General features: G+C 42.8%; 1 protein-coding gene across 2 annotated transcripts in view; it reads left to right on the plus strand.

Moving 5' to 3' along the window:
• Positions 1 to 26922, plus strand: part of LOC110577181 (cytochrome b5) — a 37414-nt gene that overhangs the window by 2391 nt on the left and 8101 nt on the right. For both annotated transcript variants that reach the window (XM_021686420.1, XM_044920875.1), the window contains exon 2: positions 25089 to 25217. In XM_021686420.1, the coding sequence (XP_021542095.1) occupies positions 25089 to 25217 (129 nt within the window). The remainder of the gene's footprint in view (positions 1 to 25088; positions 25218 to 26922) is intronic.

Here is a 26922-nt window from a genome sequence, read left to right on the forward strand (position 1 = left end):
CCTCGGTAGATTACAACCCTAGAGGAAGACACATCATTTCTGTTCTCAGAAGCTTCTGTTGCACAGGAAACAGTGCCGTGCTGGGGTCCACCGAGTCTAGTTCTGTCTGGAGCAGACCCCAGAGGGCGGTGTGAGGCCTCGGCCGTGAGCTCTCTAAAGAGGGCCTGAAGTCCACAGTGGCAGGGTGGAAAGGACAACACAGGTGCACAGAGCAGGGTCTGGATTGAGGTAGCAGAGCAAAGTGGCTGACATTTTGCAGTTGGACCCACTGGCAGGAGGGTAGGCCTCTCTGGGGTGATACCCCATCCTAGGATCCCTGCCCATGGCTTCCTGCATCTTAAACACAAATCCTCTCCACTTCTGCGGCCCATTCTGCCAGGTGTAATTCTTCCTAGATCCCTCCTGTTTCCATTACTTTATTCTGCCAGTGCTGTTTATCTCATAGCTTCTTTTGAAACAGAGACGGGGCGGGGGGGGGGCACCTGGGTGGCTCAGTCGTTAAGCGTCTGCCTTAGGCTTGGGTCATGATCCCAGGGTCCTGGGATCGAGCCCCGCATCGGGCTCCCTGCTCCGTGGGAGGCCTGCTTCTCCGTCTCCCACTCCCCCTGCTTGTGTTCCCTCTCTCGCTGTGTCTTTCTCTGTCAAATAAATAAATAAAATCTTAAGAAACAGAGAAAGGCCCCCGGGATATCTGTCTCTTCCTTCCTGCCCTGACACTTTCATCATTTTAAAAGCTCCAGGATTTCATGAAACTTTGTATGTTAATTAAAGAATATTCTGCTTTCCCTAATTTACCGAAGTATGAAAGGTTTTTCTTTTTTCTTTTGGAGTCGGGGGGTGGGGGGCGGCTTCCTACCTCTAAACTTTCAATCATTATGGGCTCTAGATCTCCCTCTACTATGAATTCACCCATCCGTATGGACAACAAGACTTTTCCTGGTGGAGCATTTTCTCCTTTCAGAATATTATACGTTCATATGCACGTCTGCATTCATGTTGTGAAAACGTATAGTGTGATGGGCGGAAGGGGGTATTTGTCTGCTACCTACACTCTCTGTGCCTCAGATCCCTTACTTTAAGGTAAAATGGGAGGATGATAGTAGTGTCTACTTCACAGGGTTATTATAAGAATTAAAATAATGCTGGGGCGCCTGGGTGGCTCAGTTGTTAAGTGTCTGCCATCGGCTCAGGTCATGATCCCAGGGTCCTGGGATCAAGCCCCATATCAGGCTCCCAGCTCAGTGGGAGGCCTGCTTCTCCCTCTCCCACTCCCCCTGCATGTGTTCCTGGTCTCGCTATCTCTCTCTGTCATATAAATAAAGTCTTTTAAAAAAATAACAATGCTGGTTAAACACATAACACAATACCAGACACGTGGGTAAACGCAAACTCCTAGTTCAGGGAAGGGTGGGCTGGTGACTTGTTTTCTGTAGTATCTTATGTAGCTGAGTGTTAATAGGAGATTTCAGGTAAAGGTGTAAATCTGGCAGGTGATGTTGAAATGAGAAAGGATTATAAAAATTATATCCTTCCAGTCAAGAGCACAGGTGGAGTTTTTAAGTTGTGCCAAGAGCTCTAGCTCTTGAAATAATGGCCTTAAAAAACTGGTTTGTTGTTCAAGGGGAGGGTAGACACCTGAGAGGGCAGGCCAGCTCTTTATTAATGGCAAGCTAAGTACCAGCAGGTGTTTAGTTACTATCTGATGTTGACCTACAGGATTATGACCTTTGTTGCCTGCATATTTTGGAGTAGGTTTTTGTTTTTTTCAGTCCTGAGTTCTAGTTTTTAAATTTATTTTGGTGCAGTTTGGTTTTGTCTTACCTGATTATATTATTAGCAGGGCTAATGACTATAGAACTTTGAGAGACAGTTACTTGAAATGAAAATGTAGGCTCTTGATCTTAAAAAAAAAAGAAAACGTAGGCTTTTGGGGCTGGGAGGAAAAAAAAATGGTTTGCATTTCCCTTTCTTTTATTTGGGCAGTCGTGTGTATTCAGTTTTTAAGAGCTGTGGGAGGGGAGAAGAAAGCATGTTATAATTGATGAAGTTATATTAACTTGCTTTCAGTTTCAGTCAATAGATGTTTGATTTATGAAATTGGCATCTTCCTAATAGAGGAGAATGCCTTTGTGTCAAGTTCTCCCCTCCTTGTTTCTGTAGAACATTTTCTGGTCGTCCTGGGATTCTAATGCTCTGTAGCTGTGTCTTGGATATCCTTTAACAGCATTCTGCTTCACAAAGCTGTCAGCTCCTGGCTCGTTGTTTTTGCTTTCTGAGACTTTGCGTTCATAATAGCAAGTTTTGATGTAGGGACTTAGTTTTTGTTATTTTCCTTGAACATGGCTGCCTACTTTGCAGAAACCAGTGGTTCCGATCCTGGGGGACCTCAGTTCCCCTGGACCCAGGAAGAGAGTGGGTGTTTGAAACTCGTGTCCTTAATTCTGAAAAACACAGAAGACTGTATATCTTTACCCTTGATATGGGGTGACATATTTAGGGATAAAATTCTAAGTGCCTTTGCTTTTTTCAAGGAAGTTTGATAATACTCTGAATCTGATACTACTAAAGAGCTGTGGTTGCAAATATGTCTTTGATGAATATAAAATAGGAATATTGTTATTATTTCACATATGCAGTTTGGTAATGTAAAGGGATCCTTAGGAGTAAAGGTGGCTCATGCATCTTGGGTAAACAGGTGGCAGAGCCACAAGGCTACTTGGGGAATGTGAGCCTATGGGCAGGGCCTCTTTTATATTTCTGCAATTTTTTTTTAAAGATTTTATTTATTCATTTGAGACACAGAGAGATAGAGAGAGAGAGAGTACATGAGCAGGGAGAGAGGGAGAGGGAGAAGCAGGCTCCCCACTGAGCAGGGAGCCCGATGTGGGGCTTGATCCCAGGACCCTGGGATCATGACCTGAGCCGAAGGCAGACGCTTAATCATCTGAGCCACCCAGGCACCCCTATTTCTGCAGCTTTTTTATTGGTAACTTTTTGCTGCTTTTGAGAAGAGGTTTCAAGAGTGTTTGTGAGCTACTCTGTTTTGAAACTAAAAATTTAACAACAGAAAGCAACACTTGAGATTATTAACTTTTGATTTTTTTTTATCTTTAAGGTGGATGGAAATTCCAAAGGAAGGGAGAATAGATTATGCAGGACAGCTTGGCTAAATCAAGGAGTAAATAGTGTGCATTTCTACTGAATGCAGGTCTCTGGTATTCCAAAAGTCCGCCAGAACCATAGAAGACAAGCAATGGGTAACCTTTTTACTTTTTTTTTTTTTTAAGATTTTATTTATTTGAGAGAGAGAGAGAGAGAGCATGTGCGTGTGCACAAGCTGGGGGAGGAACAGAGAGAGAGGTACAAGCAGACTCCCCACTGAGTGCAGCGCCTGACAGGACACAGGGGGCGGGGCGGGGGAGGGGGTCAATCCCATGACCCCAGGTCTATCTTGACCTGAGTGGAAATCAAGAATTGGAGGCTTAACCCACTGAGCCATCCAGGCACCCTGCAATGGGTACCTTTAAATATAATGGAGTTTGCACAACCCAGGTCCTGCTAGATATTCTAAGTGTTGGATGGGGGTTCAGAAAACTAGGTCTCATCTTAGACCTGTTTTGAGGTGAGTCAGGTAAAATCTCTAGATCATTTTCTTCATTCTTAAATGGGGACTATTCTGTCCCCTGTATCAAGTTTGTGAACATTAGAAGAATATATGTGTAAGTACTTGGCAAAGTATATAAATATTTTGATTAAGATAAAGTTTTCTTATAAATTGTTAAAATTTTGTTACATGGAAGGTTCAATATTTATTTAGTAGGAACACACACCAAATTATAATGTTAAAAGCAAAAATGGTTCAAAATACAAATACTCGCTTGAAATATAATTTTTGAGGACTATGTGCTGTGCGTGATGGGTATCATCTCTTTTCTGGCTCTTTTAAAAATACAACTTTATTGCTTTTGGGAGAAAGAACACATGAATACTCTAAGGAATTGAACAGTGTGGAAAAGAGCGAGGGAAAAGTCAAAACTCGCAGCGTTTCCACTGCCTGTGGTGACCGCCGTGAATTTCTGGATGAACAGCCTCCTGATGGCTTTACGCACATCCACCTTTGCACAGGGATCTGTTGTACGTAAATGGTCAAATACTCTGCGTGCTGGTTGGTAATCTGTCCCGTCCTCCTACACGTGGAGGGCACCATTCTGTGTCAGTAAATTATATTCTTCCTGGGTGCTTTCTTGTTAGGTAGATGTGTCCTAATTTATGTAACTAATCCTCTCTCTTTTTTTTTTTTTTAACACATTTCATTGTTTAGTTTGCCTCCTGTGATTGTCTCCTTAGGTAAGTCTCTGTAAGCGGCGTTGCTGGATGAGAAGTTACGTGCTTTGTGCATTTTGTCGCATGTTCCCGGAGTGCCCACGGTGATCATACTAGTGGCCGCAGCCCTGCCTTACACTCCAGTGAGACTTGCTCTCCCCAGGGCTTTGTTTTCTTTAGTGACTGAGAGACCTAGTTGATTACCCTCCTCTCCTGAATTATTTGGGTGTGTATTTTTCTCAGCAGGGGCAGCGTATGGAAACATTTTTTTCTCCTTTAGCATATACATTTTCTTAAAAATGCGGCTGTAGCAAGTAACACCTTGTTTGTCCTAAAATTTCCAGCGCTAGTCCAGTTTGGAACACTCAGGAACGTGGCCTGAGGTAGCAACAGCATAATGAGGATGGAAATAGCAGTGGCTCACTGCCCTTCTCTGTCTTGATGAAGTGTAGTTCTTTTCTGTTATCTTTGAATCTGGTTTTCTTGGGAGCACCTATTTATGTGTCCATATTTATTAACTGGCTGCTTGTGTCTTAGATCAGGAGAGTGAATTGAAGAAATTCTACTCTGGGCGAGTAGAATTTGGTCTGAGCAGCCTGTTGGTAAGTGATCTCTGCTCACTGGGAGCTGACGTCAAGAAGTCACGTTCTTGGTGCAGAGTTGTGTCTGTGGTCAGGCCCATGAGGTCCCCGTGTCCAGAAGGATGGCCCTGAGCCAGCACTGCTGCTGGGGAGGAATGGGACGCTAGGTAGGGGAGGTGGGAGAGGGAGGGCGGCATTCATGGCTCCAAGCCCAGTCAAGGGCCTTCTGTACCGGCTTTCAAGGGGGGGGCAACCTGTTGCTCCTCGGCAGTGAAGGCCTAGAGCGTGGACTTTCCCACCCGTGTCTTGGAGGGCCGGCTGTTGCTTATCATGGACAGGCTGTTCACTGAGTTTTGCACAGCTGTGTCGAAATTGGCCGGGACACAAAATATACCCAGCCTGCTTTCTCCTCCTCCTGTCTTCAGAAAGTGTTAACTAAATGTCATGTGTACTCCCTCCCTTGGTAGAGATCCCCGGTGGACTCATGGTAGAAATGATAGCAGGGGACACTCACTGAACGTTGCTTGGCACTGAGTATGTGCTAGATAGTACACTGAGTGCTTTTTGTGCACAAATCCCTCCTTTGCATTTGTACTTTTAATCCCCAAAATGATCCTCCTAGGTTGGCAGTGGGTTCTCCTTTTTAAAGGTAAGAGAACGAAGTCAGTGACTTGCTCCAGTCACATGGCCAGTGAGGACAAAGCCAGGATTAAAGTATGGATTGCAGGACTCCCCAGCCCATGTTGTTCAGCTAACCCCATGACCAGGGCATGAGACCTGGGATAACTGGGAGAGCTTTAGGAGACAAGAGCCATCCATTGGGTACAGAGTTGCTGTCATTTGCTTTGAGGTTTCCACCCCATGTCCAGAGATCACTGCAGGAACCAGCGAGAAAGCAAAGGGAAGTTGGGAATGGAAATATTTGAACAAAAAGAAAACTCTTGGAAGGTCAAAGGGCAAAAATGTGCCTTTTTTTCTATCTGTTGTTATTTTACTATGTTGCCTTCTAGAAGGTGAAGGAGATCACCAGCCTTTCTAGTTTCCTCCAGGAGGTTTTTTAAGTAGAGTGTCTTGGTGGAGTCTTCAAGGACTCTGTTCCTAACACAGATGACACCTGGATGGTCTTAAGAACCAGTGTCCTGTTGTTTAAGGAAGAGATTGTTTTACGTGTACATTAGGCATGTGTGCAGAGTGAAATGCTGTTTTGGATAGGCTTCTTAAGTAAGTGCCCTGGGGGGGGGCTTGTTCTGAAGGGAAATCTGATGAGGTTCCTGCTCTGATAAAATCCCTGCGTAGGTTCAGCTAATCCCCTTCTGCCCCTTCCCACCCCCTCGCTGACTGTGGGTCCTCATCCCCGGAGCTGGGTGTGACCCCCTGCCTTGCCCTGTCTGCCTGTGTCACCATTCCACTTAACGTTGCAGCCTTGGGACCCCCCCCCCCACCACCAGGAAGGTGCCCCCCCTTTCTTGCTGCTTCCCTTCTGTCTTCTTGATTGTATCTGCCACGAGGTTGTGCTACTGGCCAGACTCTGTCCTGTGTTCCTCAGAGCATGACCTCACCCAGTCTCCAAGATTTCACTGGTTCCGCCAAATTGGTGGTTGCTTTGAGTTTTCAGTTTGAGGAATGTATGTTGTTACTCTATTAGAAATGTAACTTCTTGAAGAAAATAAAAAAACTTCATTTTGTGGAAACAGATTGCCATTTCTCTGCTTAATTCTTTTCAATGGCTTTCTGTTGCATTTATACTAAAATCCCATCTCTGTGTCCTGGTTTAATGAGATCTGCGTGATCTGTCCCGCACCGCAGGCGTGCCAGGATATGTAGCAGTGAGTAAGATGGACAGGAGCTCTGCTGTCTGGTGGGGAAGGCTGTAAGCAGGCAAACCAGAAAAACAGTGGGTACAAAGTATTAACAGAGAAGCAAAGCAGGACGATGGGACAGAAGATTCCCGGTATTGCGAAGATACTGAGCCGGGAGCTCAAGAGGGTAGTGATCAAGGGGATATACACCAGGCAGAGGGGGACTAATACAAAGGTTTATGGCAGAAACAAGCCTGACTTGTCTGAGAAACAGATAGGGCCTGAGCGAGGGGTGGAGGGCCCAGGTCAAGAACCTTGAGGTCATAGCTGACTCTTCTCTTACCTCACACCCTTACCTTACACCACACACTCATACATGAATCCAGGAGGACATTCTGTGGTCTCCAATTTTATAATGGTCAGATTCTGACTAATTTTTCCCACCTCTCCTGCTGTCTCCCTGGTCTGAGTACCATTGCTCCTCGCGTGGTGTCCCTTGCCTGGGACAGCAGACTCTCACTACAGTAGAGTGGCCTTTTAAAAGGTAAGTCAGAACACACCGCTTTCTTGTATAAACCTTTTCATGACAAATTACACCACCTGATTTAAGACTTAGGTGATAGCTACAGCAATCAAGAAAAGTGTGGTCCTGGCAGAGGAACCTACACATAGATCAGTGGGACAGAGTAGAGAACCCAGAGGTAGACCCATGCAAATACTTCCAACCGGTTTTTGACAAAGATGCAGAAGCAATTTGATCAAGGAAGGGCAGCCTTTTCAACAAATGGTTCAGGAACAATTGGACATTAGTAGTCGAAAAATAAATCCTGACCTAAACCTCATACTTGATAAAAAAAAAAAAAAAAAAAAAAACCCAAATGTAGGTCACAGATCTAAATATAAAATGTAAAATATTTTGTTTTTTTTTTGTTTTTTTTTTTTAAAGATTTTATTTATTTGACAGAGAGAGAGACAGTGAGAGAGGGAACACAAGCAGGTGGAGTGGGATAGGGAGAAGCAGGCTTCCCGCCGAGCAGGGAGCCCGATGCGGGGCTCGATCCCAGGAGCCTGGGATCATGACCTGAGCTGAAGGCAGACGCTCAACGACTGAGCCACCCAGGCGCCCCAAAATGTAAAATATTTTGAAGAGACTTAGGCAGAATTCTTAGACATGACAGTGCAAGTGTGGTCCATATAAAAACAGATGGATAAATTGGACTTTATAAAAATGAAAAACATTTGTTTTTTAAAAGACCCTCTTAAAGGAATGAAATGACAAGCCACTGGCATAAAATTTTTTTCTAATCTCGTATCTGACAAAGAACTTATATCTGGAATATATAAAGAATTCTCTAAATTCAACAATAAGGAAACAATCCCAATACAGAATGGGCAAATGACTTGAATACACATTTCTTCCAAAAAGATACACCGATAGCAAATAAACACATGGAAAGATGTTTAGCATTATTAGCCACTAGGGAAATACAAGTTAAAACCACAGTGAGGTACCACTACAAACCTCTTAGAAAGGCTATGATAGGGGCGCCTGGGTGGCTCAGTTGGTTAAGTGTCCAACTCTTGATTTAGGCTCAGGTCATGATTTCAGTGTCACGGGATCAGCCATGTTGGCCCACGTGGGGCTCCTCGTTCAGTAGGGAATCTGCTTGAAATTCTGTCTCCCTCTGTCCTTCCCACCTACTTGTGCATGCACTCTCATGCTCTCTTTTCTCTCTGACATAAATAAATAAATCTTTTAAAAAGGGGAGGGGGCTGTGATTAAAAAAAAAAAATACTGGTAACCCAAATGCTGGCGAGGATGTGGAAATATTAACTCTGGCATGCATTGCTGGTGAGAATGCAGAATGGTACAGATGCTCTGGAAATCAACCAGCTTTTAAAACGTTAAACATATACTTACCATATGAGCCAGAAATCATGCTCCTAGCCATTTGTCCGAGAGAGATGACAACTGTGTCCGTCTGATAACCTGTACACAAGTCCCAGCAACTGGAACAATGCTGGTGCATAGAGAGGACTCAGTATTTATTGATTGAATAATTAAGAGTCTGTAATTGTGAAAGATTAGAGCATTGATATAAAACGGCTATTGGCGAGTAGCTTTATGTGTCCTATCCCCCAACTGGAAACAACTCAAGTGTTGTTTAGTGCATCAGTGGTTAGGCTGGTACATGCATAGAGTGGAGTATGACTCAGCACCAAAAAGGGAACAAAGCAACCTGAACGAATCTCAAGGGTGTTGCGCCAGGTGAAAAAAGATAATCTCAGAAGATTGCATGCAGTGTGGTTCCATTTATGGGACGTTCTCAAAATGGCAAGATGACAGAGTGAGGAACAGATGAGAGGTTATGGGGTCGACTGAACGGGCAGGGCGGGGAGGCCTTTGTGATGGTAGAGCTGTAACGCATGGCATACATGTGGGAAAGTGCTGCAGGCTGGGACACACCGGACAGACACGTGCATGCCCACAGCAATTGGCTGAGGAAGTCAGACTGCCGACCTGGGTTATGCCAAGATAATGCTCTGTGCGTCTGTAAGATGTCATCCGTTGAGGAAGTCTGGGTGATGGGTTCATGGCACCAGCTCTGTACTGCTCTGACAACTTCTTGTGAGTAGCTATTTCAATATAGTTAAAACAGAAAATACCTTCAGTGGCTCGCTCTCCCTTTCATGGTTAAAGCCAGAGTCTGATGGCTGCAGGGCCCCATGTCGCTTGGTGCCAGTTCCGTCTCTGATACTTCCTTCTGCCGCGTTCTTCCTGTCATGTCCCGCTTCAGACATACTGATGCCCTTGTTCTTCTGTGAACGTGCCAGGACCTCTCCCACCTTAAGTACTTTGCAATGGAATTTATTCCCCCAAATAGCTGCATAGCTCACCTGTTCCTCTTCTCAGTAAGGCTTGTCCTGACCCCTGCCCCGTTTTAAAGGGGAAGTTCTCCCAACCCCCCGCACCCCAGCTGCATTACCCTGCTCTATTTTTTCTTTTTTCTGTAGCACGCCAGCTTCTAACATGCTGTATAATTTACTTATTATACTTAGTGCTTGTCCATCTCCCTCCGTGAATGCAGGAGGATACATTCTCCAGCATATGCGGAAGGATATATTTCCTGCTTTATTCCCTGATGTTTCCCAGCAACCAGAACAATGATGGCACATAGAAAGGACTCAACAAGTATTTATTGGATGAATAATTAAAAGTTTTTAAGTGTAATGTATTAGAAAATTGATGCAGAATGGCTATTGGGCTAGCTTGAATAATTTCCCGGCAGCTTATTTTATTTTTGTCTTGCCCTTGGATACAGGTTTGAGCCAAATTTATTGTTCTCAGCACTAGATAGAAAAGGAAAAATAGGCCTAAGATCTGAGGGAGAAAGTGAGAAAAGACAGTCTGGCGCCACCATCAACCCTCTTTCCTTCCCCCTTCATTGTCAACACAGGCTGTCCTGTCATCTCGTCATTTGGCCGTTCTAACAAGGTGGATCACAGACTGTAGACTAATAGTGCCTCATAGATCACCGCCCGCCTGTCGCTGGGCCCTCAAGTTTGGTGGCTTTGCTTATTCTCCTGAGAAACATTGGGTCGAGATGGGTCACGAGGCAACTCCTCTCCTGGCCTCTGTGTCCCCTGCTCTTTTCCCTAGAAGTAGGCCTGTCCCTGTCCCTTCCCTCCACCCCAAGTCTCTCCTTACCTCAGAATCGGGACTTACGTTCCTTTCGGAGATCAGAGGAATAGTTCTGTCAGTAATTACCACACTTGCTCTATTGTATCTACGGAGAGAAGGTTAGTATGGTAGAATTAATAGTATTGGTCAAGGCATAATGACTAAATGCAAAATTCCTTTTGATTCTGGCACATTTTAAGCCATTTACCATCTCAACCCTAAATAAAACCAAGAAGAATTTTGCTTCTCTCTTTTCAAGGAGAGAAAATCTTAACAGCATTCTGTGGGATAATCACTAGCTCACAGCTGCATCACGTATCTGTTCTCATCCCCATGACCTTCAGGAATGCTCTCGTGTAGGCAATGGGTGTCGTCCTTGCAATACGTAGTTTCTGTTAACTCTCGTCATTAGGTTCTGTGGCTTCGTACTATTAGGCTTAGTAATGTGATTTAATCCACAGAAATCTCTTGAAGATAAAGGGCAGGGTAGAAAGAAGTGGGGAGTCTTTTGGGTTTGGTGCTGAACTTGGCCTTCGGCAGTTCATAGGGGCAGGTACTGTTTAGGTTCTGGACCAGGTTCTCTGTGGCAACAGCAGACGGGGGTGTTGGAGAAAGGGAGTGCAATCGATGTTACTAGAATACCTGTTACAGGCCAGGCATTCTGCTGTGTTGTTTGCTCTCCCCGGGAGGCATTTATGATGTGGAAATGGAAGCTCAGAAAGATCTGGCACCTTCCTGGGTCACCTCACTAAGATGTGGCAGAGCTGGACCTTGTTCAGTTTACAAAGTACTGCCCACACACACGTGCTGGGACAGCTGGGGTACAAGTCGCAACTTCTAGAATACTAACCATGACACGGGGACCTGAGGAGTGTAAGAAGGTTGATGTTAGAGCCCACTGAGGTGGTCAGGGAGGGGTCCCGAGGGTTAAGGGGCTTGCAGTGACTAATGAGGGGTCTAATTTCGCACTTTGATCAGTGATAATGGAAAGAGTTATCTATAAAGCTGGTAGGGGGTGATAATGTGCTTAATTCTTCTTTCTAATTCCCTCTCCCAGTCCAATAACAAAAGCAAGTGAAAAAACCTTTCCTGCGATGCATCTTTATACCTGTGAAATCAGGTTTTTTATAGTGCCTGACAGTCCTCCAGGACGCCCTTGTGTTTCTGCCTGTTGTGTTTCCTTTACCTAGAATGTCTCTCCCTTATTCACCTGGGGGAACAGCTGTTGAACCTTTCATGCCTCAGTTCAAGCATCTCTCCTTAGTACTGTTCTCTGGCCCCTCTTGGCCTCCAGCTCCTGGGAGTTGATCCCGCCACCTGCTCTGCTGTAGCTCCTGTACCTGGTGCTTACTGTGCTTGGCCAGTGTATGTCTCCAGGTCTGTTTGCTCACTAGACTGTAGCTCCCTGAGGATGGGGGCCAATACTTCGTCATCTTGTAAACAACAGAGCTTGGCATGGCAGATGTGTGAGTGAGCGGATGGCTCGCAAGCTAGCGGGGAGAATGCGTAGATAGCCATTGTTTTAAGTTTCCTCCCGTGATCTTCAAGGGAAACAAGCAGAAGTAAGTAATTCAGATGCTGCTGGTGAGCCTCTGGTCCCTGAGCTTTGAGGATTCAGTGAGAGGGTGCATGCAAAGCCGTAGGCAGTGCAGAAAAACAGTGTCTGGAAATCAGAGAAAACATTTGTTGGGCTATCTTGTTATTTTTTTCTAAATCTTGTATAAATTGTTTATGTTCTACACTCCTTTGAATTGTTTTCATTTTTGGCTTAACTATTGCAGATAATCTCTTTAAATAAATTTTTTTGCTTAGTCATTGTTTATGGACAATATGTTTACTTGACCTTTCTTTGGCAGTGTTAAATGTTTGGTTGGAAAGATCCTATTTAAAACTTTAGAACTGGTGAACTTTGGGTCCACATAACATTACATTTAAGTGGAAAGGGGTTTTTTGTTGTTGTCCTTTGTTTTGCTTGTTTAAACAAGCCCTTGGAGGGAATGAGTTTGACCTGACACGTTGTGATACTGTTGTGTAGTTTCGCATACCCTTCTGGGTTTTTTATATGGATAACCTTGTAGCCAGATAAAGCCCTGCAATAGAAGTGTGTGTGTATGTCTGTGTGTTTCCTTAGAATCTTTCTTAGTTGGCAAGAGCCAAGAAGTCAAAGCAGATGACAAAATCTCTTGGGGCCTAGAAAAAGTGAGAGAGATTTTCCCCTAAATCCCCAAATTTATGGAGGAACTTTATTTGTAGGGCATCTTCTCCAAAGTCACTTTGATCAGAAACATAAACATTTTCATTTAATTTGCCTGTTCAAAAAGGGGAGGCTGACTACAAGTTGGACACCAGGATTCTGGTCCTGCCTCCTCTATGAACTGTCAGTGTGATATTGGGCTTAATTTCTCTGGGTTCCAGTTTCTCCATCTGTGAACTTGAGGATGTTGAGTCTCTGAAGGTTCTTTCAGACTCTGACATTCTGGGATTTTAACCTTCAGTCTACTTTTTGGAGCCCGAGATCTTCAGCTCAGTTTGATGCTTTTGATGCCAGGCTCATGAATGGGGTGGAGGACTGCAGCAGGACTTTCAGGAAGCTGAGAGTGGTTTATGGTTAAGGCTGGAGCCTGTGATGGATTGAGGGGAAGTGGGAGGCTGGAAAGGCTCAAGTGTGAGGGCCCAAGATAAGATGACATGTCCCAGCCCAATCAGTGAGGCGGGAGAAGGGGGCAGATTCCTCCTTTCTCTGTTTTTTTGTTCTACTCAAGCCCTCCATGGATTGGAGGGAAGGCAGTCTGCTCTACTGAGTCCACTGATATGAATGCTCATCTCATCCAGAAACACTCAGAAATAGTGTTCACTCTGGGCATCCCTGAACCCAGTCAGGCTGACAAATAAAATGAGCCATCACACAGTCTTACATATTTTGTTTTATTCAAGCTTACCTCTTCACTAACCCCAAGCACTCATGCACATTTCAGTCAGTAAGCCTTCATTGGTACTCATACTCTTCTTGAGCCTATTCATCTTTATCTACTGTTTACCCAAATTCTATCTCTCCTGAAAGGACCTAGATAATCTTTTAATAGCCCCTGTCTTTCCGGACTTCTCTGTTCAGTCAACAATTAATATTGTTGATCCTTTAATATTGCTCTAGTTGTTTAATGTATGTGAAGACCATTGTCCTAATTTGGTTTTAAGTTTCTTGACACTGGGAATAATGTTCATTCACATCTTTTAAATGCTTTAGGACTTCAGTGCCTGGCACATGGTATTGATAAAATGATGAATGTAGTGATGAGAATTAACCTCAGAAGAACTCCAAATAACTGTACTTAAATAAGTTTCTTTGTGGGGCGCCTGGGTGGCTCAGTCGTTAAGCATCTGCCTTTGGCTCAGGTCATGATCCCAGGGTCCTGGGATTGAGCCCCGCATCGGGCTCCCTGCTCAGCGGGAGACCTGCTTCTCCCTCTCCCACTCCCCGTGCTTGTGTTCCCTCTCTCGCTGTCTCTCTCTCTCTCTGTCAAATAAATAAAAAAATTAAGAAATCTTAAAAAAAAAAAAAAAAGTTTGTTTGTCATAAAGAAACAAGCCCGATAGTCCAGGCCTTGTGTGCTGGCTGTGTTCTGTAAAGCCTTCAGGGCACTATACTTCTAGTTTACTTCTGTGCCATCCCTAGGGTCTGGTCCTCATCCTCCTGTTCAGAGGCAGCATCCCCATTCCAGAAAACAGGATGAAGAGAAAGGGCAAAAGGGGCTCACCATTCTAAAGAGAAGACTTCTAGAAGGTTCTTCCGACCCTTCACTTATATTCTGTTAGCCAGAATTTAATCACATGGCTGAAAGGGAGGCTGGGAAAATCTCTATTCCAGGTAGCTCTTTCCTAGCTAAAAGTTTAAGTGTTGTGGGGGGTCAGGGCAGGGGGGAGAGAGCACAATGAGCAGTGAGCAGTGTTTACCACCACTGACTTGCTTGTGCTGCTGAGGGCACCCCCATGCTATGCAGATGTTGAGGCTTTCTTTGTTGAGATATTCAGGAGGCATTTGATTGGCATGCAGAAATTCACCACTGTCGATTTTGAGTGGCATACATGAAACAGTCAATATTTAAGGATGAACATTCTAGCAGCAATACAGAAGACGAGTAAGAATGGGAGAGGAGTTGGGGAGAAGAGGACCAGTTTGGTGGCTGGAGCCATGAACTCCACGAGAAGCCCTCTCTGGTCTTACTTACAAGAATGCAAGGCTTTCCTGTCAGGTGAACAACACCTAATGTTGACTTTGAGATTTTACAATTTGTTTTTCCAGAGTCACTAAAATGTAGGTATTCTAAGAGTTAAGGTCAAAGACTAAGCAAAAATGTTATTCTGTATCAAGCCTAAGACTGTCTCATTTATGAAATTGTTTCTATTAAAGGGGAATATAACTTGCACAGATAATTCCAAAAATATAATTTGTACCCATCTTTATTTTCTGGCTGGAGAATCCAAGAAATTGTAGCAGTCACAGAAGCAAACAGTAGGGATGCAGAGTGGACCTGGAAAGTATTTTTGCTCAGTAATTAGTTTTGGAATTAATAGTCGTTGCAGGCTGCATTTGAATCTATCTATAGTGACTTTGATTTTACATTTTCTTTCTCATTAAGATTATTGTCTTCCTAGGGGAGGTGGGCAGGGGCATGGGTATGGGTTAAATAGGTGGTAGGGACTAAGGAGGGCACTTGTTGTGATGAGAACCAGTGTTATGTGGAAGTGTTGAATCACTGTATTATACTCCTGAAAATAATATTACACTGTATGCTAACTAACTAGAATTTAAATAAAAACTAAAAAAAAAAATTCACAAATCACATTATGGCATAGTAAGGATATAACAGATCTCTGTAGCTTCATGGTGTTTAACAACAAAAGGATGACTAAAAATATAGTCATTTGAAAAATATTAAGCTATTTCTAAAAATGTTTCTATTGCATGTGATAAAAGTGGAAATTCAAATTTTAAAAAAGTACTCTTGAGGAAAAAAAATAAAAAGGAAAAATTCCTTTAAAATAAAAAAGATTATTGCCTTCCTAATAAGAATTTATTACTTACTGAAAACATCTCTATCAGGAGAGGCATCTAAGTTTATCTTTTTTTAATCTTGCCAGTTTTTATAGATCTACTTTTTACTGTATTATTAGCATTACTTATTGTTATTTAGTGTACTACTAAATATGAAATATAATTTTATTGCAGTTTAAAAAATCCTCTAATTATGCATTTATTCCTTTACTTAGCATTTCCCTTTGGCCTCATTCTAAAAAGGACTTGAGGTCTCGCTTTCATTATGTTGATATTCTTATTCTTGGTCTCTTGACACAAAAAAATAATCTAAGACTTTGTCTTCACTGACTGTATGTATTTTGTACCTGGTCCCCTGATATGTTTGTACTGTTGGGCTCTGGAAAAGCACCTTGTAGTTTACTCTGATACTCATTTTTTTTTTCTGTGTATGGGAAATTGGACTTATTTTCATTTGAAAAGAGTTACATGTTGTGTGTGGCATTGTGTGTTGTATGTGGTATCTCTTGCTACTGGTTATTACTGAAGCAGAGAATATCCAGGGGTTAGGGGATGAGGTGTAAGAAGAAGCTCTCCTAGGACTGGCCTTCACCACTTGTGCTGCTGTGACATCAGCGGAACACGGGAGTCTTGCCATCAGGTTTGGGTCACGGTCTTTTTTGTAATGACCTGAGGTATAAACCATTGAGCTCCTTAGTGTTAAACAGACCACATGTCTTCTCAGTGAGATTATTTAAACTTTGGTTATAAATGAAGCTTATCATAGGGTTTCTGAGTGGAGGCTGTGAGTGTTGGGATAACCCTGATTACCAGTGGTATCCCTCCTGAACAAAGCAATCCCAAGCGTGTTTGAGCTCTACCTCCACTGACTGTTTCTCAGATTAAAGGAAATTCTTACCAGTAGAGTATATTTGGAAAGAGGGGTGGGTGGGATCATGCCTAGGCTGGCTCTGTAGGTGAAAAGTGACAATATGGTCATTGGTTTTTAAGTGTGGGGATTTTTCTTTTTCTTTTTCTTTTTCTTTCTTCTTCTTCCTCTTCTTTTTTTTAAAGTAAACTCTACCCCCAGCATGGGGCTCAAACTCATGACCTCGAGATCAAGAGTCATATGCTCTGCGGACTGAGCCAGCCAGGTGCCCTGAAGTGTGTGGATTTTTCACAGCACGTAACTCATCAGTGTTTACCTCATAATACGAGCATGGCACTACTAATTTAAGATGAAATGAAAATCTGAGCTTGTTTCTATTTCAGTATTGTCCAAACGACTGTAAATACTGGTTAATTCATTATGGATATTTGGTGCCCAGGAAAGAAATATTGATCAAGTTTGTAATATTTTCTTTCTTTTTGAGCTCTTACATTTTTTAGAAAACAGGTACTATACCTATTAGATCACTGAGTACCATACAGACTCAGTGAGTGCCATTAATGAGGTAGGGGTAGTCTCACCTTCCCTGTCAGTCGTTCTTTCGGCATTAGAAGGGTTCCATTGTTGCCTGTCCACTGTCTGGAATGACTTATTCTTTCCTTGCGTTTTGATATTCATTTAACACTTCTTATTTTTTGCCTTATTGGTATTCCTCTCATTTTTGTATGTATTTGTGAGTCCCTTGACTTTGATAAACCCTCAAATTCACAAGTACAACTGTATTTCTCATGTTAAGTAGAGTATAACTGAAGAGCCTAAGAGATCACTTCAGACTTGTAGTGATTGTAAAAGGACTAAAGTCATAAGCTAATAATTTGTTAAATTAATATAAGTAAACTGCTCTGTGTCGTGCCAGTCTTTATTGCATTGTCCTTATTTGGCAAGGACTTCAACAGCCGTACCCTGTGATGCCCTAGGGTTGGTAAAACAAGTCAGGCTTGATCCTACAATCCGCCATAACCACAGAGAAGAGTCGTTTGGCCTTCGGCAATCATCAGCTTTTATCTTGGCCTCTCCCTGAGTTGGATGAGTTAGTTGACAAAAGCTTTTTTTCCCAAGGCAGTTTGGTTTGTGCTGATCCCTTGTTCTAGCCATTGGCCCTTATCTGTGAGCCTCCTCACCTTGAGACGCAGTGCACTACCAAGGCGGTGGGGTTGCTGTGTTGTGTGGTCTCTCACATGCCCACATGTAGTAAGTACACGTATCTTTCATTGCAAATGAAATGATTTTTCAGTTTTCACCTAGGTTGTCTATATGTCTTGCAGAAGGTTTTTTTTTTTTTTTAAGATTTTATTTATTTGACAGAGACACAGCGAGAGAGGGAACACAAGCAGGGGGAGTGGGAGAGGGAGAAGCAGGCTCCCTGCTGAGTCAGGAGCCCAATGTGGGGCTCGATCCCAGGACCCTGGGATCATGACCTGAGCTGAAGGCAGACGCCTAACGACTGAGCCACCCAGGCGCCCGTGGAATTAATTTCTATAGAGAAGGCAAAAGGTTTGTGTAGGGGCGCCTGGGTGGCTCAGTCCTTAAGCGTCTGCCTTCGGCTCAGGTCATGATCCCTGGGATCGAGCCCCGCATCGGGCTCCCTGCTCAGCAGGAAGCCTGCTTCTCCCTCTCCCACTCCCCCTGCTTGTGTTCCCTCTCTCACTGTCTCTCCGTCAAATAAATAAAAAAATAAAAAATCTTAACAAGTTTTGTGTTGTCTACAGCTACAACATCCAGTGTGGTAGCTAATGAGCGTACATGGCTGGTTTACATTTAAATAAATTAAAAAAACTGTACATTCAATTTCTCACCCCCATTTCAAGTGTTCAGTAGCTGTTTGTGAGTAGCGGCTATTATCTTGGACAGTTTAGATATAGAATATGTCCATCATTGCAGAAAGTTCTGTTGGGCAGTACTGGTCTAGAACACTCACTAAAGCAGCTTTGTGAGCCACTTGGTTTCCGTGGAGAGACTGTATTTGGTGGAACCATTTGTATCACAATTTGAAGCCATTTCTGAATTCACATCTTATTCCAAACCCCATTTCTGATGTCTGGCAACAAAACCATTGCTTTATTATACTTCTTGATTTTCTCTTTACTTCCGTCACCATTATTAACAGGTGACTTTTTTTCAGAGCCACTTGTCACAAAAAAAGCTTTTATCACACATGTCACAGCATTGAAAATAAGTTGAGAATCATTGAACTGCACTGTGCTATGGATGCTGGGCAGTAGCTATGTGCCTCATTTGCTCCTGACTCTCAGGGAGAGTGATTCAGTTCCATGTTTAGCAGTGTTGCATGTTACTACATGGTTAGGACCTAGTGGGTCATTCATGGTTAGTCAGAACTGTGAGGCTGTATTAGTGAAGGCCAAGGGTTTTTTCTCTGTTATTTCTTTAACCTCAGCTTAAGTGCATGATTCTTCAGGTTTGAGCCATGCTGATTTTTTCATGAACTTCTGTGTGTCCCACACAATGTGTTGCTCAGAGTAGACAGTAAATTTTTTGATTAAATAAATTAGCAGTTAAACGTAAAATTATATGGTTTCTGAATGGTAAGAACTCTCACAGTTCAGGGAAAGGAGAGTGGTATGGGCTAGAATAGTTGAAATGAGAAAGTTGTCATCAGCCACATAACTGGTTAGATGTAATGGTTCCAAAGCCAGTGTGCAATGACCTGTGCCTGTCTCCTTTTATTTATCCAACAATTACTTATAAATATTTCTTCATATCTGCCATGTGCCAGGCATTGAATTAGATATTGGGGCAGTAGTGATGAGTAGGACAAACAAAAGTCTGTCCACATGAATCTTATAAACAAATTGATATAAATATAGGTAGTAATGAGTGCTATGAAGGCAAACAAAACAGGAAGTGGGTAGAGAACATGGTGTGGGGTGGGCTCTTTAGATGGGGAAATCCTCGAAGGGCTCTGAAAGGCCAACTTGAGTATGAATGAAGGGTAGATGGAATCACATAAAGTTTGGGAGAGGAACATTCCAAGCAGAGGCAGATGGGAGGGATCTGACATGGAGAACAAGTTTGGCAGGGTTGAGGACCTGCCCCCAAACTGGCTAGAACTGAGCAACGGAGGTTTCACTTTGCCCTCCCAGAAAGCTGGAAAGACTTTGGATATTTGCAGGTGTGGGCAGAATCTGCAGGCATGTCTGTTTTCCTTTTCTACTTCCCTTTTACTTCTCCTCAAGTCCACTATGACCAACCACCCTGGGCTAGGCTAGCATTAGCCCTTCCCTAGATTGCCTTAATCATCTTCGTAAAGTCCTCATAGTGTGATGATGTGAGGGAGCTGATTGTACAAGGGGCAAGAGGAAGCAGACCAGTTAGGAGACCATTGTGGTCGTTTATGTATGGTGTTGGTAGCTTGGTCTAGGGTGGCAGTGTCGGAAGTGGGGAGAGGTGGTTGGATCCTGAGTATGTTTTGAAGATAACCACCTGGATTTGCTGGTGGGTTGGAGCCGAGGAGAGAGGAATAAAGTTTGACTTCTGGTTTTGGACCATAGCAACTGGGTACATGGTGGCACTGTTTCCTGAGAATGGAAATTCCAGAAAGCAATGCATTTTTTTTTGTTTTTTTTTTTAAGATTTATTTCTTTATTTTAGAGAAAGAGCATGAGCAGGAGGGGCAGAGGGAGAGGAGAGAGAACCTCAAGCATACTCTTCGCTGAGCGCAGGGCCCAACATGGGGCTGGATCTCAGGACCCTGAGATCCTGACCTGAGCTGAAATAAAGAGTCAGACGCTCAACTGACTATGCCACCCAGGCACCCTTGGAAAACAGTGCATTTTGAGGGAAAGTAAAACATTTGGTTTTGGTTGTGTTATGTTGTGTTTGGAACATGGAATAGATGTTGAGTAAACATGGAAGGTAGGCTACTGCAGGTGGGAGGACTCGAGCTCAGGGGAAGCCAGGTATTACTCAACTGCACTCACTAGGGAACAGTGATTTTCTGGGTTGGAGGCCAGGTAAAATCACTGGGAGAGTTAGTGTAAGTAGAGGATGGGAGAATGCCAGGGACCGAGCCCTGGGGTGCTCCCGTGTTGAGACTTGGAGATGAACAGATTAGAAAGTAGTGGCCAGTGAGGTTGAAGGGAAACCAGGAGGGTCTGCTGTCCCAGCAGCCATGAGAAGCCAGCATTTTAAGAAGAGATCCACTGTGCGAAGGTTCTGAGGGCTTTTATGCTGCGAAAAGTAGAAAGTCAGATGTAATTTCGGGCCCTGGTAGCCAGCGTTACTGTCGATACCATAGAAATTCACCATGTCTTCCTGAAAGTGTCCTTAAGAGTGGAGTGGGGCTGTGGCAGTTAATGTCTTCTGAATTATGGACTGTGCTAATCTTTTATCTTTTCAAATATATTTTCCTGTAGATTACCCTTAACTATGGATGTCAAGAGTAAAAGCTATTGCCAGTTATTTTATTGGTATTCCCTGGTTTGTACCTGGGGTTTCTCATATGCTGTCAGAGCAAGGTGTGTTTGGGTAACTTGTGGAATGGAGATATTGCAGAGGCAGACAGAGGGAATTATTGGATCACCAGGTATGTGGACACAGTGAGTGTGGGGAGGCCCTGCTGGAACCAGTCTACCCGCCGAACTTGGTCTGCTTCTGGGATTCCCATTCCCAACAGTTGGCACCATCATCCATTCAATCGGGCAAGCCCCAAACCTGCATCCTTGTGTTGCATCTTGTCTCTCATCCACTCTCTTCAACCTATCAAGAAGTCCTTCCTCTCAAAAAAAAAAAAAAAAAAAAGTCCTTCCTCTCTTGCCTTTTGTCCTTCCCTGCCTCTTTATCTCCATGGCTGCTACCAGCCTGCCTTAGGCTCTTTCTTGCCTGGATTATTGTAATGGCTTTAGCGAATTGTCTTCCTGGATCCTTTCCTGCCCTTATACCTGTTGTTCACTCTGAAGACCAGATTATGTTTTTAAAACTAAATCTGCTTTTGTTACCTTCCCTTCTTAGATCTCTCAATGACTTCTCATCGCTTGCTGGAGAAAGATCAGAATCCCTGAAAGGGCCTAGAGCTCTGTGTGGCCTGCCCTGCCCTCTGTGGCTTGTCCTTTCTCCCTCCCCTGCCCAGCCTCTCCCTGCCCCATGGGACATTCATCCCCTCTGTCTCTGCCCCTTCTTGACCCTGACTCCTTCCTGCTTCGTATCTCAGCTCAGTGGAGCTACTCCTGAGTCCTTCATGTTGCAGCCTTCTCGGCACTGTGCTCTTTTGTCTCAGAACATTGGTTTTTACCGGCAGTTAGTTGTACGGTTACAGATTATTCCAGTGGATCCCTATTAGTTTATAAATCCCCCAGGGCAGGAGCTGAGAGCTTCTCTGCTCCATATGTCTGGCACACCTTGGTGTCTGGCACATGGAGACACTTGGCATGTGTTTGTTGAGTCCATTGACTTTAGGATATAATAACACAAATGGGAAATGAATCTTCCTCTGGAAAAATGGGAGACTTTATGTTAGGACAGCTCTAGTGGAAATGGCTAGTTTTCCCACAACTGCACCCAGTTCTGTCCTTCCTGGGTCCTCCTTACTGTCACCCCTGATATTCTGTCCCATCTCTTTTTCTTTGGGCTCCACAGCTGCTGACTGCCACCACATGGTGGGATGAGTGGGGGCCCTCGTGAGTGCTGCTTTCTGAGGACAGAATTCAGGGCTTGGCTCAGGACTCTTGACTCTTTAAGAGAGTCTCACCTCTTTTGTTACCTCTGATCTTGCCTGCGTGTGACTAGGCACTTTGGTCTTTTCCTTAAATCTTTCAGAAAATCTCCAGATGATTTTCATCACCTGTTATTCTACTGCTTTCCTCTTTGAAGCATTTCCTTTTCTTTGAGTCCCTCTCAAATTCTAGAAGCTGCCCAACAGTAAGTTTTCTCAGAGCTTCTGGCATAAACCATAGACATACACCATCTCTGGGAGTAACCAAGATGGCATCAACACCAGTGTCCCCGTCTCTTAAGAGTGCTGACAGGTAAGGAAGAAAGTTTCCTTCAGGCTGATAATGAGATGTGTGCATATTAAAACTACAGCATGAATCTGCTCACAAGAGTGAAGAGAGTGACAAGGTGAATCACCAAGTTTCAAACCATCATTAGACTTCATTTACTTCACAAAGTGTGTGTCTCTGTGTCTCCCCACATCATAAATATATTTCAAGGAAAATATCCGATATTACAATAAGCCAGTCCCATATCTTTTGCTGTCTTATCAAGATTTGAGTTATTTTATTCTGGGAGAAAGAAAAAAACTTTGTTCTTTTGGTGTGTTTTTTTGTTTTGCTTTTGTTTGTTTTTTTGTTTTTGTTTTTACTGTTTAAAAAAATCCCTGGAGTGGGGCAAATGTATTTTAGTGTCAGTTCATTCATTTTTCTTAAATAGTGGTCAGTGGAACCAGTGGAACCCAAGATGTCTTTCTTTTTTTCCCCTGAAAACAACTATCTCACAGAGATGGTTTAGGCAAAGTCTAAATCATAGCTAGACAGACACATATGTACATGTAGAGACATGCTCTCCTGTTTTCCTTGCTTGGTCAGAAATTAAGTTGAGAAGTTGCCCTTTTCTTTCAGGTTAAGGCTGTTGTGTTATTCTCTATGAAGCTGAATGTTTACCTTCTGCATTTTAGCATTTTAAAAATCAAAATTCTCTATTTTAAAAACTTAGTTTTATGATGCTTTAGGAAATGCTAATCTGTTTTTAACCTTATTTGAAAATTTCCTTTGAAGATAAGCTGTAACTGGAAACTAATGATTTGCTCTGAGAGATTTGTCTATATTCACATATCCTTAATAGGAACCAAAAGTTAAGGAACTCATGAGTTCAGCCACCCACATGGAAGGAAAACAGTCTGTGTACTTATATAATTTGTGGGTGCTGAGTAAGTTGTCATTTTATATCTCTTGTGTTTTGCTTCTGTACTCCTCAGTCCATGCCCAACAGTAAATAGACTGTTCCAGAATCAACAAATCATGGTTTCCATTGCCACAGCCTTGGAAGTGCATCAGGAAGCTTCAGATTGGCTTTCAGAGTGAGCCATCCCCCTGGTGTGGCTTCTCATGTTTGTTTAAAGTGGACTTCTGATATTCTGTGCCCTCAATAGAAGACATTTAAATAAGTTGGGAAATTCCTGCAGCATGCAGCATTAGGTAGCTGTTTAAAAATGTTGAGGAAAGATGCTTTATGACATTGGAAAATATTTAATGAAAATGCTAGATAATGTTTATCGGTCATATGTTATGTGTCAGACACCTATATGAACACATTTAATCTTAAAAAATTATATGAGGTAAATACAATTATTTTTCTAAGTTCACATAGTAGTAGTAAGTAACCACTAGGCAATACTGTCTCTGTATCATGTATTATGATCTGCTTTTAATCTAACAAAACCGTATGCATAAGGCAATGATCTCCGTTTTCTTTCAAAAATTATTTACACATGTACATGTGTGTATATCCAGCCCTATTGAGATGGCAAGACCATAGCTGATTTTGGTGATTTTTATTTTCTTCTTTGTGTTTTCCAGTTTTACTATAATGTAGATGGATAACGTTTACAATCTTAGAGGAAAAAACCAAGTAGATTTCTATAGCAGTAGATATATTTAAACAAAGTAGGAGGAGAAATGGATTTCAAAACAGTAATTGTCCACTGTTCTCTGTTATGTACCTTTATATTTTCTGTCACTGGGAGAAATTAAGAACAGAGTGCTCTCAGTTATGCAGAGGAGAGTTGTTTTGTTTAGTCATTGGACACGTGCTTACAGGTGATTTGCTCAAAGGCAGGGCAAATTTGATCTAAGGAAATAGGCTCAATTTAAGAAGGTTTTTCTCACCCATAAAAGTATTCAGGGTGATATAACCAAGCACTTACTCTCTTTTTACTTGACTGAGAACTCCGTTCCTTGCCTGAGGATCTCTGGACTTCATCTGTGTCTGTGCCTGGGCCCCCTTGTCAGCCCCTCCCTGCATTTTGACCATCTGTTGTTTTACTAATTGAAGCAGCTAAGAAGCAGCTAAGAGCACTAAAATACTTCTGTTGCCCAAGGCCTTAACCCCAACCCCCAGTGGAGTGGTGCTCTTTCTTCTTTGCCTTCCTTGTCCCCCATCAATAATCTGTCCATCCAGCAGCAGCTTGGGCAAGTTACTGCTGCACCTGCTTGCTTACTTTTTTCTTCCTACCAGAAAGAGAGTTCTGCTACAGGCAGGGGATATGCTTGCCTGTCCAACAGGCTATACACTTCCTGTACTTGGCAGGCAGACAGGGTGCTTTTCAAAGATGAGTTATCACACAATTACCATCTAGGGTGTAGTAGCGTAAGTCCACACCTAGATCAAAGAAGTCAAAGGTCAGGGTATAGGACTCAAGAAAAAATAGATTGGGTAAAGGTCAAGAAGAACAATTTTGAGAGCTTTATGGAAAAGCAAAGAGGACATTCCCAGCAGATTAAAAATATGTGTCTAATGCTTTACAGCCATAGGAGTGATCTGGGGAAATGAACATCTTGACTATTGGAGAAAGATTCTAATGAACTTTCAAGAAGGAAATTAAATACAGAAGAGTATGCTGTTTTCATCCACATATGGATGAGTTGTACTCACACATTATCATCTACCACTTCTAGAGTAGCCTATTTGGTTAATGAAACTGGCCACTTCCTTTTGACTCATTTACCTGGGAAAAAAAATTTGTTTTTTGTATCTGTCCTTCAAACAGCATCCTGGTGGGGAAGAAGTGTTAAGGGAACAAGCTGGAGGGGATGCTACTGAAAGTTTTGAGGATGTGGGACACTCTACAGATGCTAGAGAATTGTCCAAAACGTACATCATTGGGGAACTTCATCCGGTAAGTACCTTACTGGGGGCCTTTACTCTCTTTAAGGCTGTGGGTTGACCTTGCTCAAAATTGTAGACTTGCATATTATGAAATTGAAGAAGTAAAGCAAAAACAACTCCTCCTGATTATATAACACCATTCTTGTCCTAAACAAATCGATCAGAAATTTCTTTGCATTTCCCTGGTTGCAGTTTTCACTGGCACTTAGAGTCAGGACCCTCTAACCCAAGGCCAGGGCTGGGGGACAGTGCCTCTTAGACTATGAAGTGTCACAGAGCAACATATTTTAGAAGGTGGGGGTCATTGACCCAGCATGGTTTCTTTTTTTTCTTTTTTCCTTGACTAAAATATTTTAAGAAATATTTCTTAAGAAACTCCCTTCTACTCTCATAGTTTGAGGATATTTCAATTCTAAAAAAATGATTAAAAAATTTTTAAACCACCTCTGTTAAATGAATAAACTCTGTCTTCTGTAAAACTTACACATTCTCCTCACTCTTCTCACTTGACTCCAGATCTTTGAAAACGTCACGGTCGATGCCAATCCCTGGACTGACTTTATGCTCCCTAATTTAGCTTTTATATAAACCCGGGGCTGTAGTATGAATTTAGGCCCTTCTGTGGCAGTTTTGAATGACTATATGAAACTTTGCTAATCTGTCAACCAAAGTTATCTGGAAGGTAGCTGAATACTTGGGAAGAGGTGGCAGAGTTCTCCAAACAGATGCAGCCTCCTACACCATGCATTCGGCTGTTCTTACCTCTAGAGAGCACCTGGGCTTCTCAGCTGGGCCGCAAGGTCTCCTGTTTCCCAGCTCGTGCTGCTTCATGGGGAGCCAGCCAGAGGGGGTGGGGGCGCTATTAGAAGCGGGCTAATGTAGGCATGTGGCCTCAGCCCAAGTACGCACTCTGAGAAACCACTGAAAAACAAAAATCCACATGAAAAGTTCTGTCATTATGATTGTAATAAAAATCACATATAATTGCCAAATGTACTTGCCAATAATTTTAATGTTGTCATTTATTATAAAACATTTGGTAAATATAAATCAATAGGTGCATCACATAAAATATTGATCAAATAAGCTCCTGTGTACCAATTACCAAGCTAAGAAATTTAACATTGCCAAAAAAAAAAAAAAAAGTTGATTGATATTTCTTGCAATGACCATGAATGAAGGAAAGCTTAAAGGCTCTTTATGGAAGGCCTAAAAATAGGAAATCTGTTTTAGAGCAATTTCCATTGAATTGGGGAGGTAGGGTTTTTTTGTTTGTTTGTTTATTTGGTGGTAGGAGGGGGTACTCTGAAAGAATGAGCTTCACTTACCTGGAGAGTTTATTCACCCACATGTTTTCATCTTGATCTTCATACTTCACCAAAGTGAGGTAGCTTTATGGTAACCAGAGAGGCTTTTCCTTAAAATGTTTTGATTCTGTCCTTATTCTTTCCTTTCCAAACTTGTAGGTGTAGAAGAGGTGGGTTTTCAGACTGCGACTACAGCATTTCTGCCTTATCTGCTTACTGGGATTCCCTGTGGTCACCTTTAGGTGACCCTTAATTTGGACTACCTCAAGCAGAGGTTTAAGAAAATTGCAACCCTGTAGTTGGGAGATTGCAGGAATTCACTGAGGATATGACACAAAATTACACACACACACACACACACACACACACACACAGGTATACAAACATACATACACTCATTTCACAGGA

This window comes from Neomonachus schauinslandi, chromosome 14 (assembly GCF_002201575.2).
Source record: "Neomonachus schauinslandi chromosome 14, ASM220157v2, whole genome shotgun sequence".
Taxonomy (NCBI): Eukaryota; Metazoa; Chordata; class Mammalia; order Carnivora; family Phocidae; genus Neomonachus; species Neomonachus schauinslandi.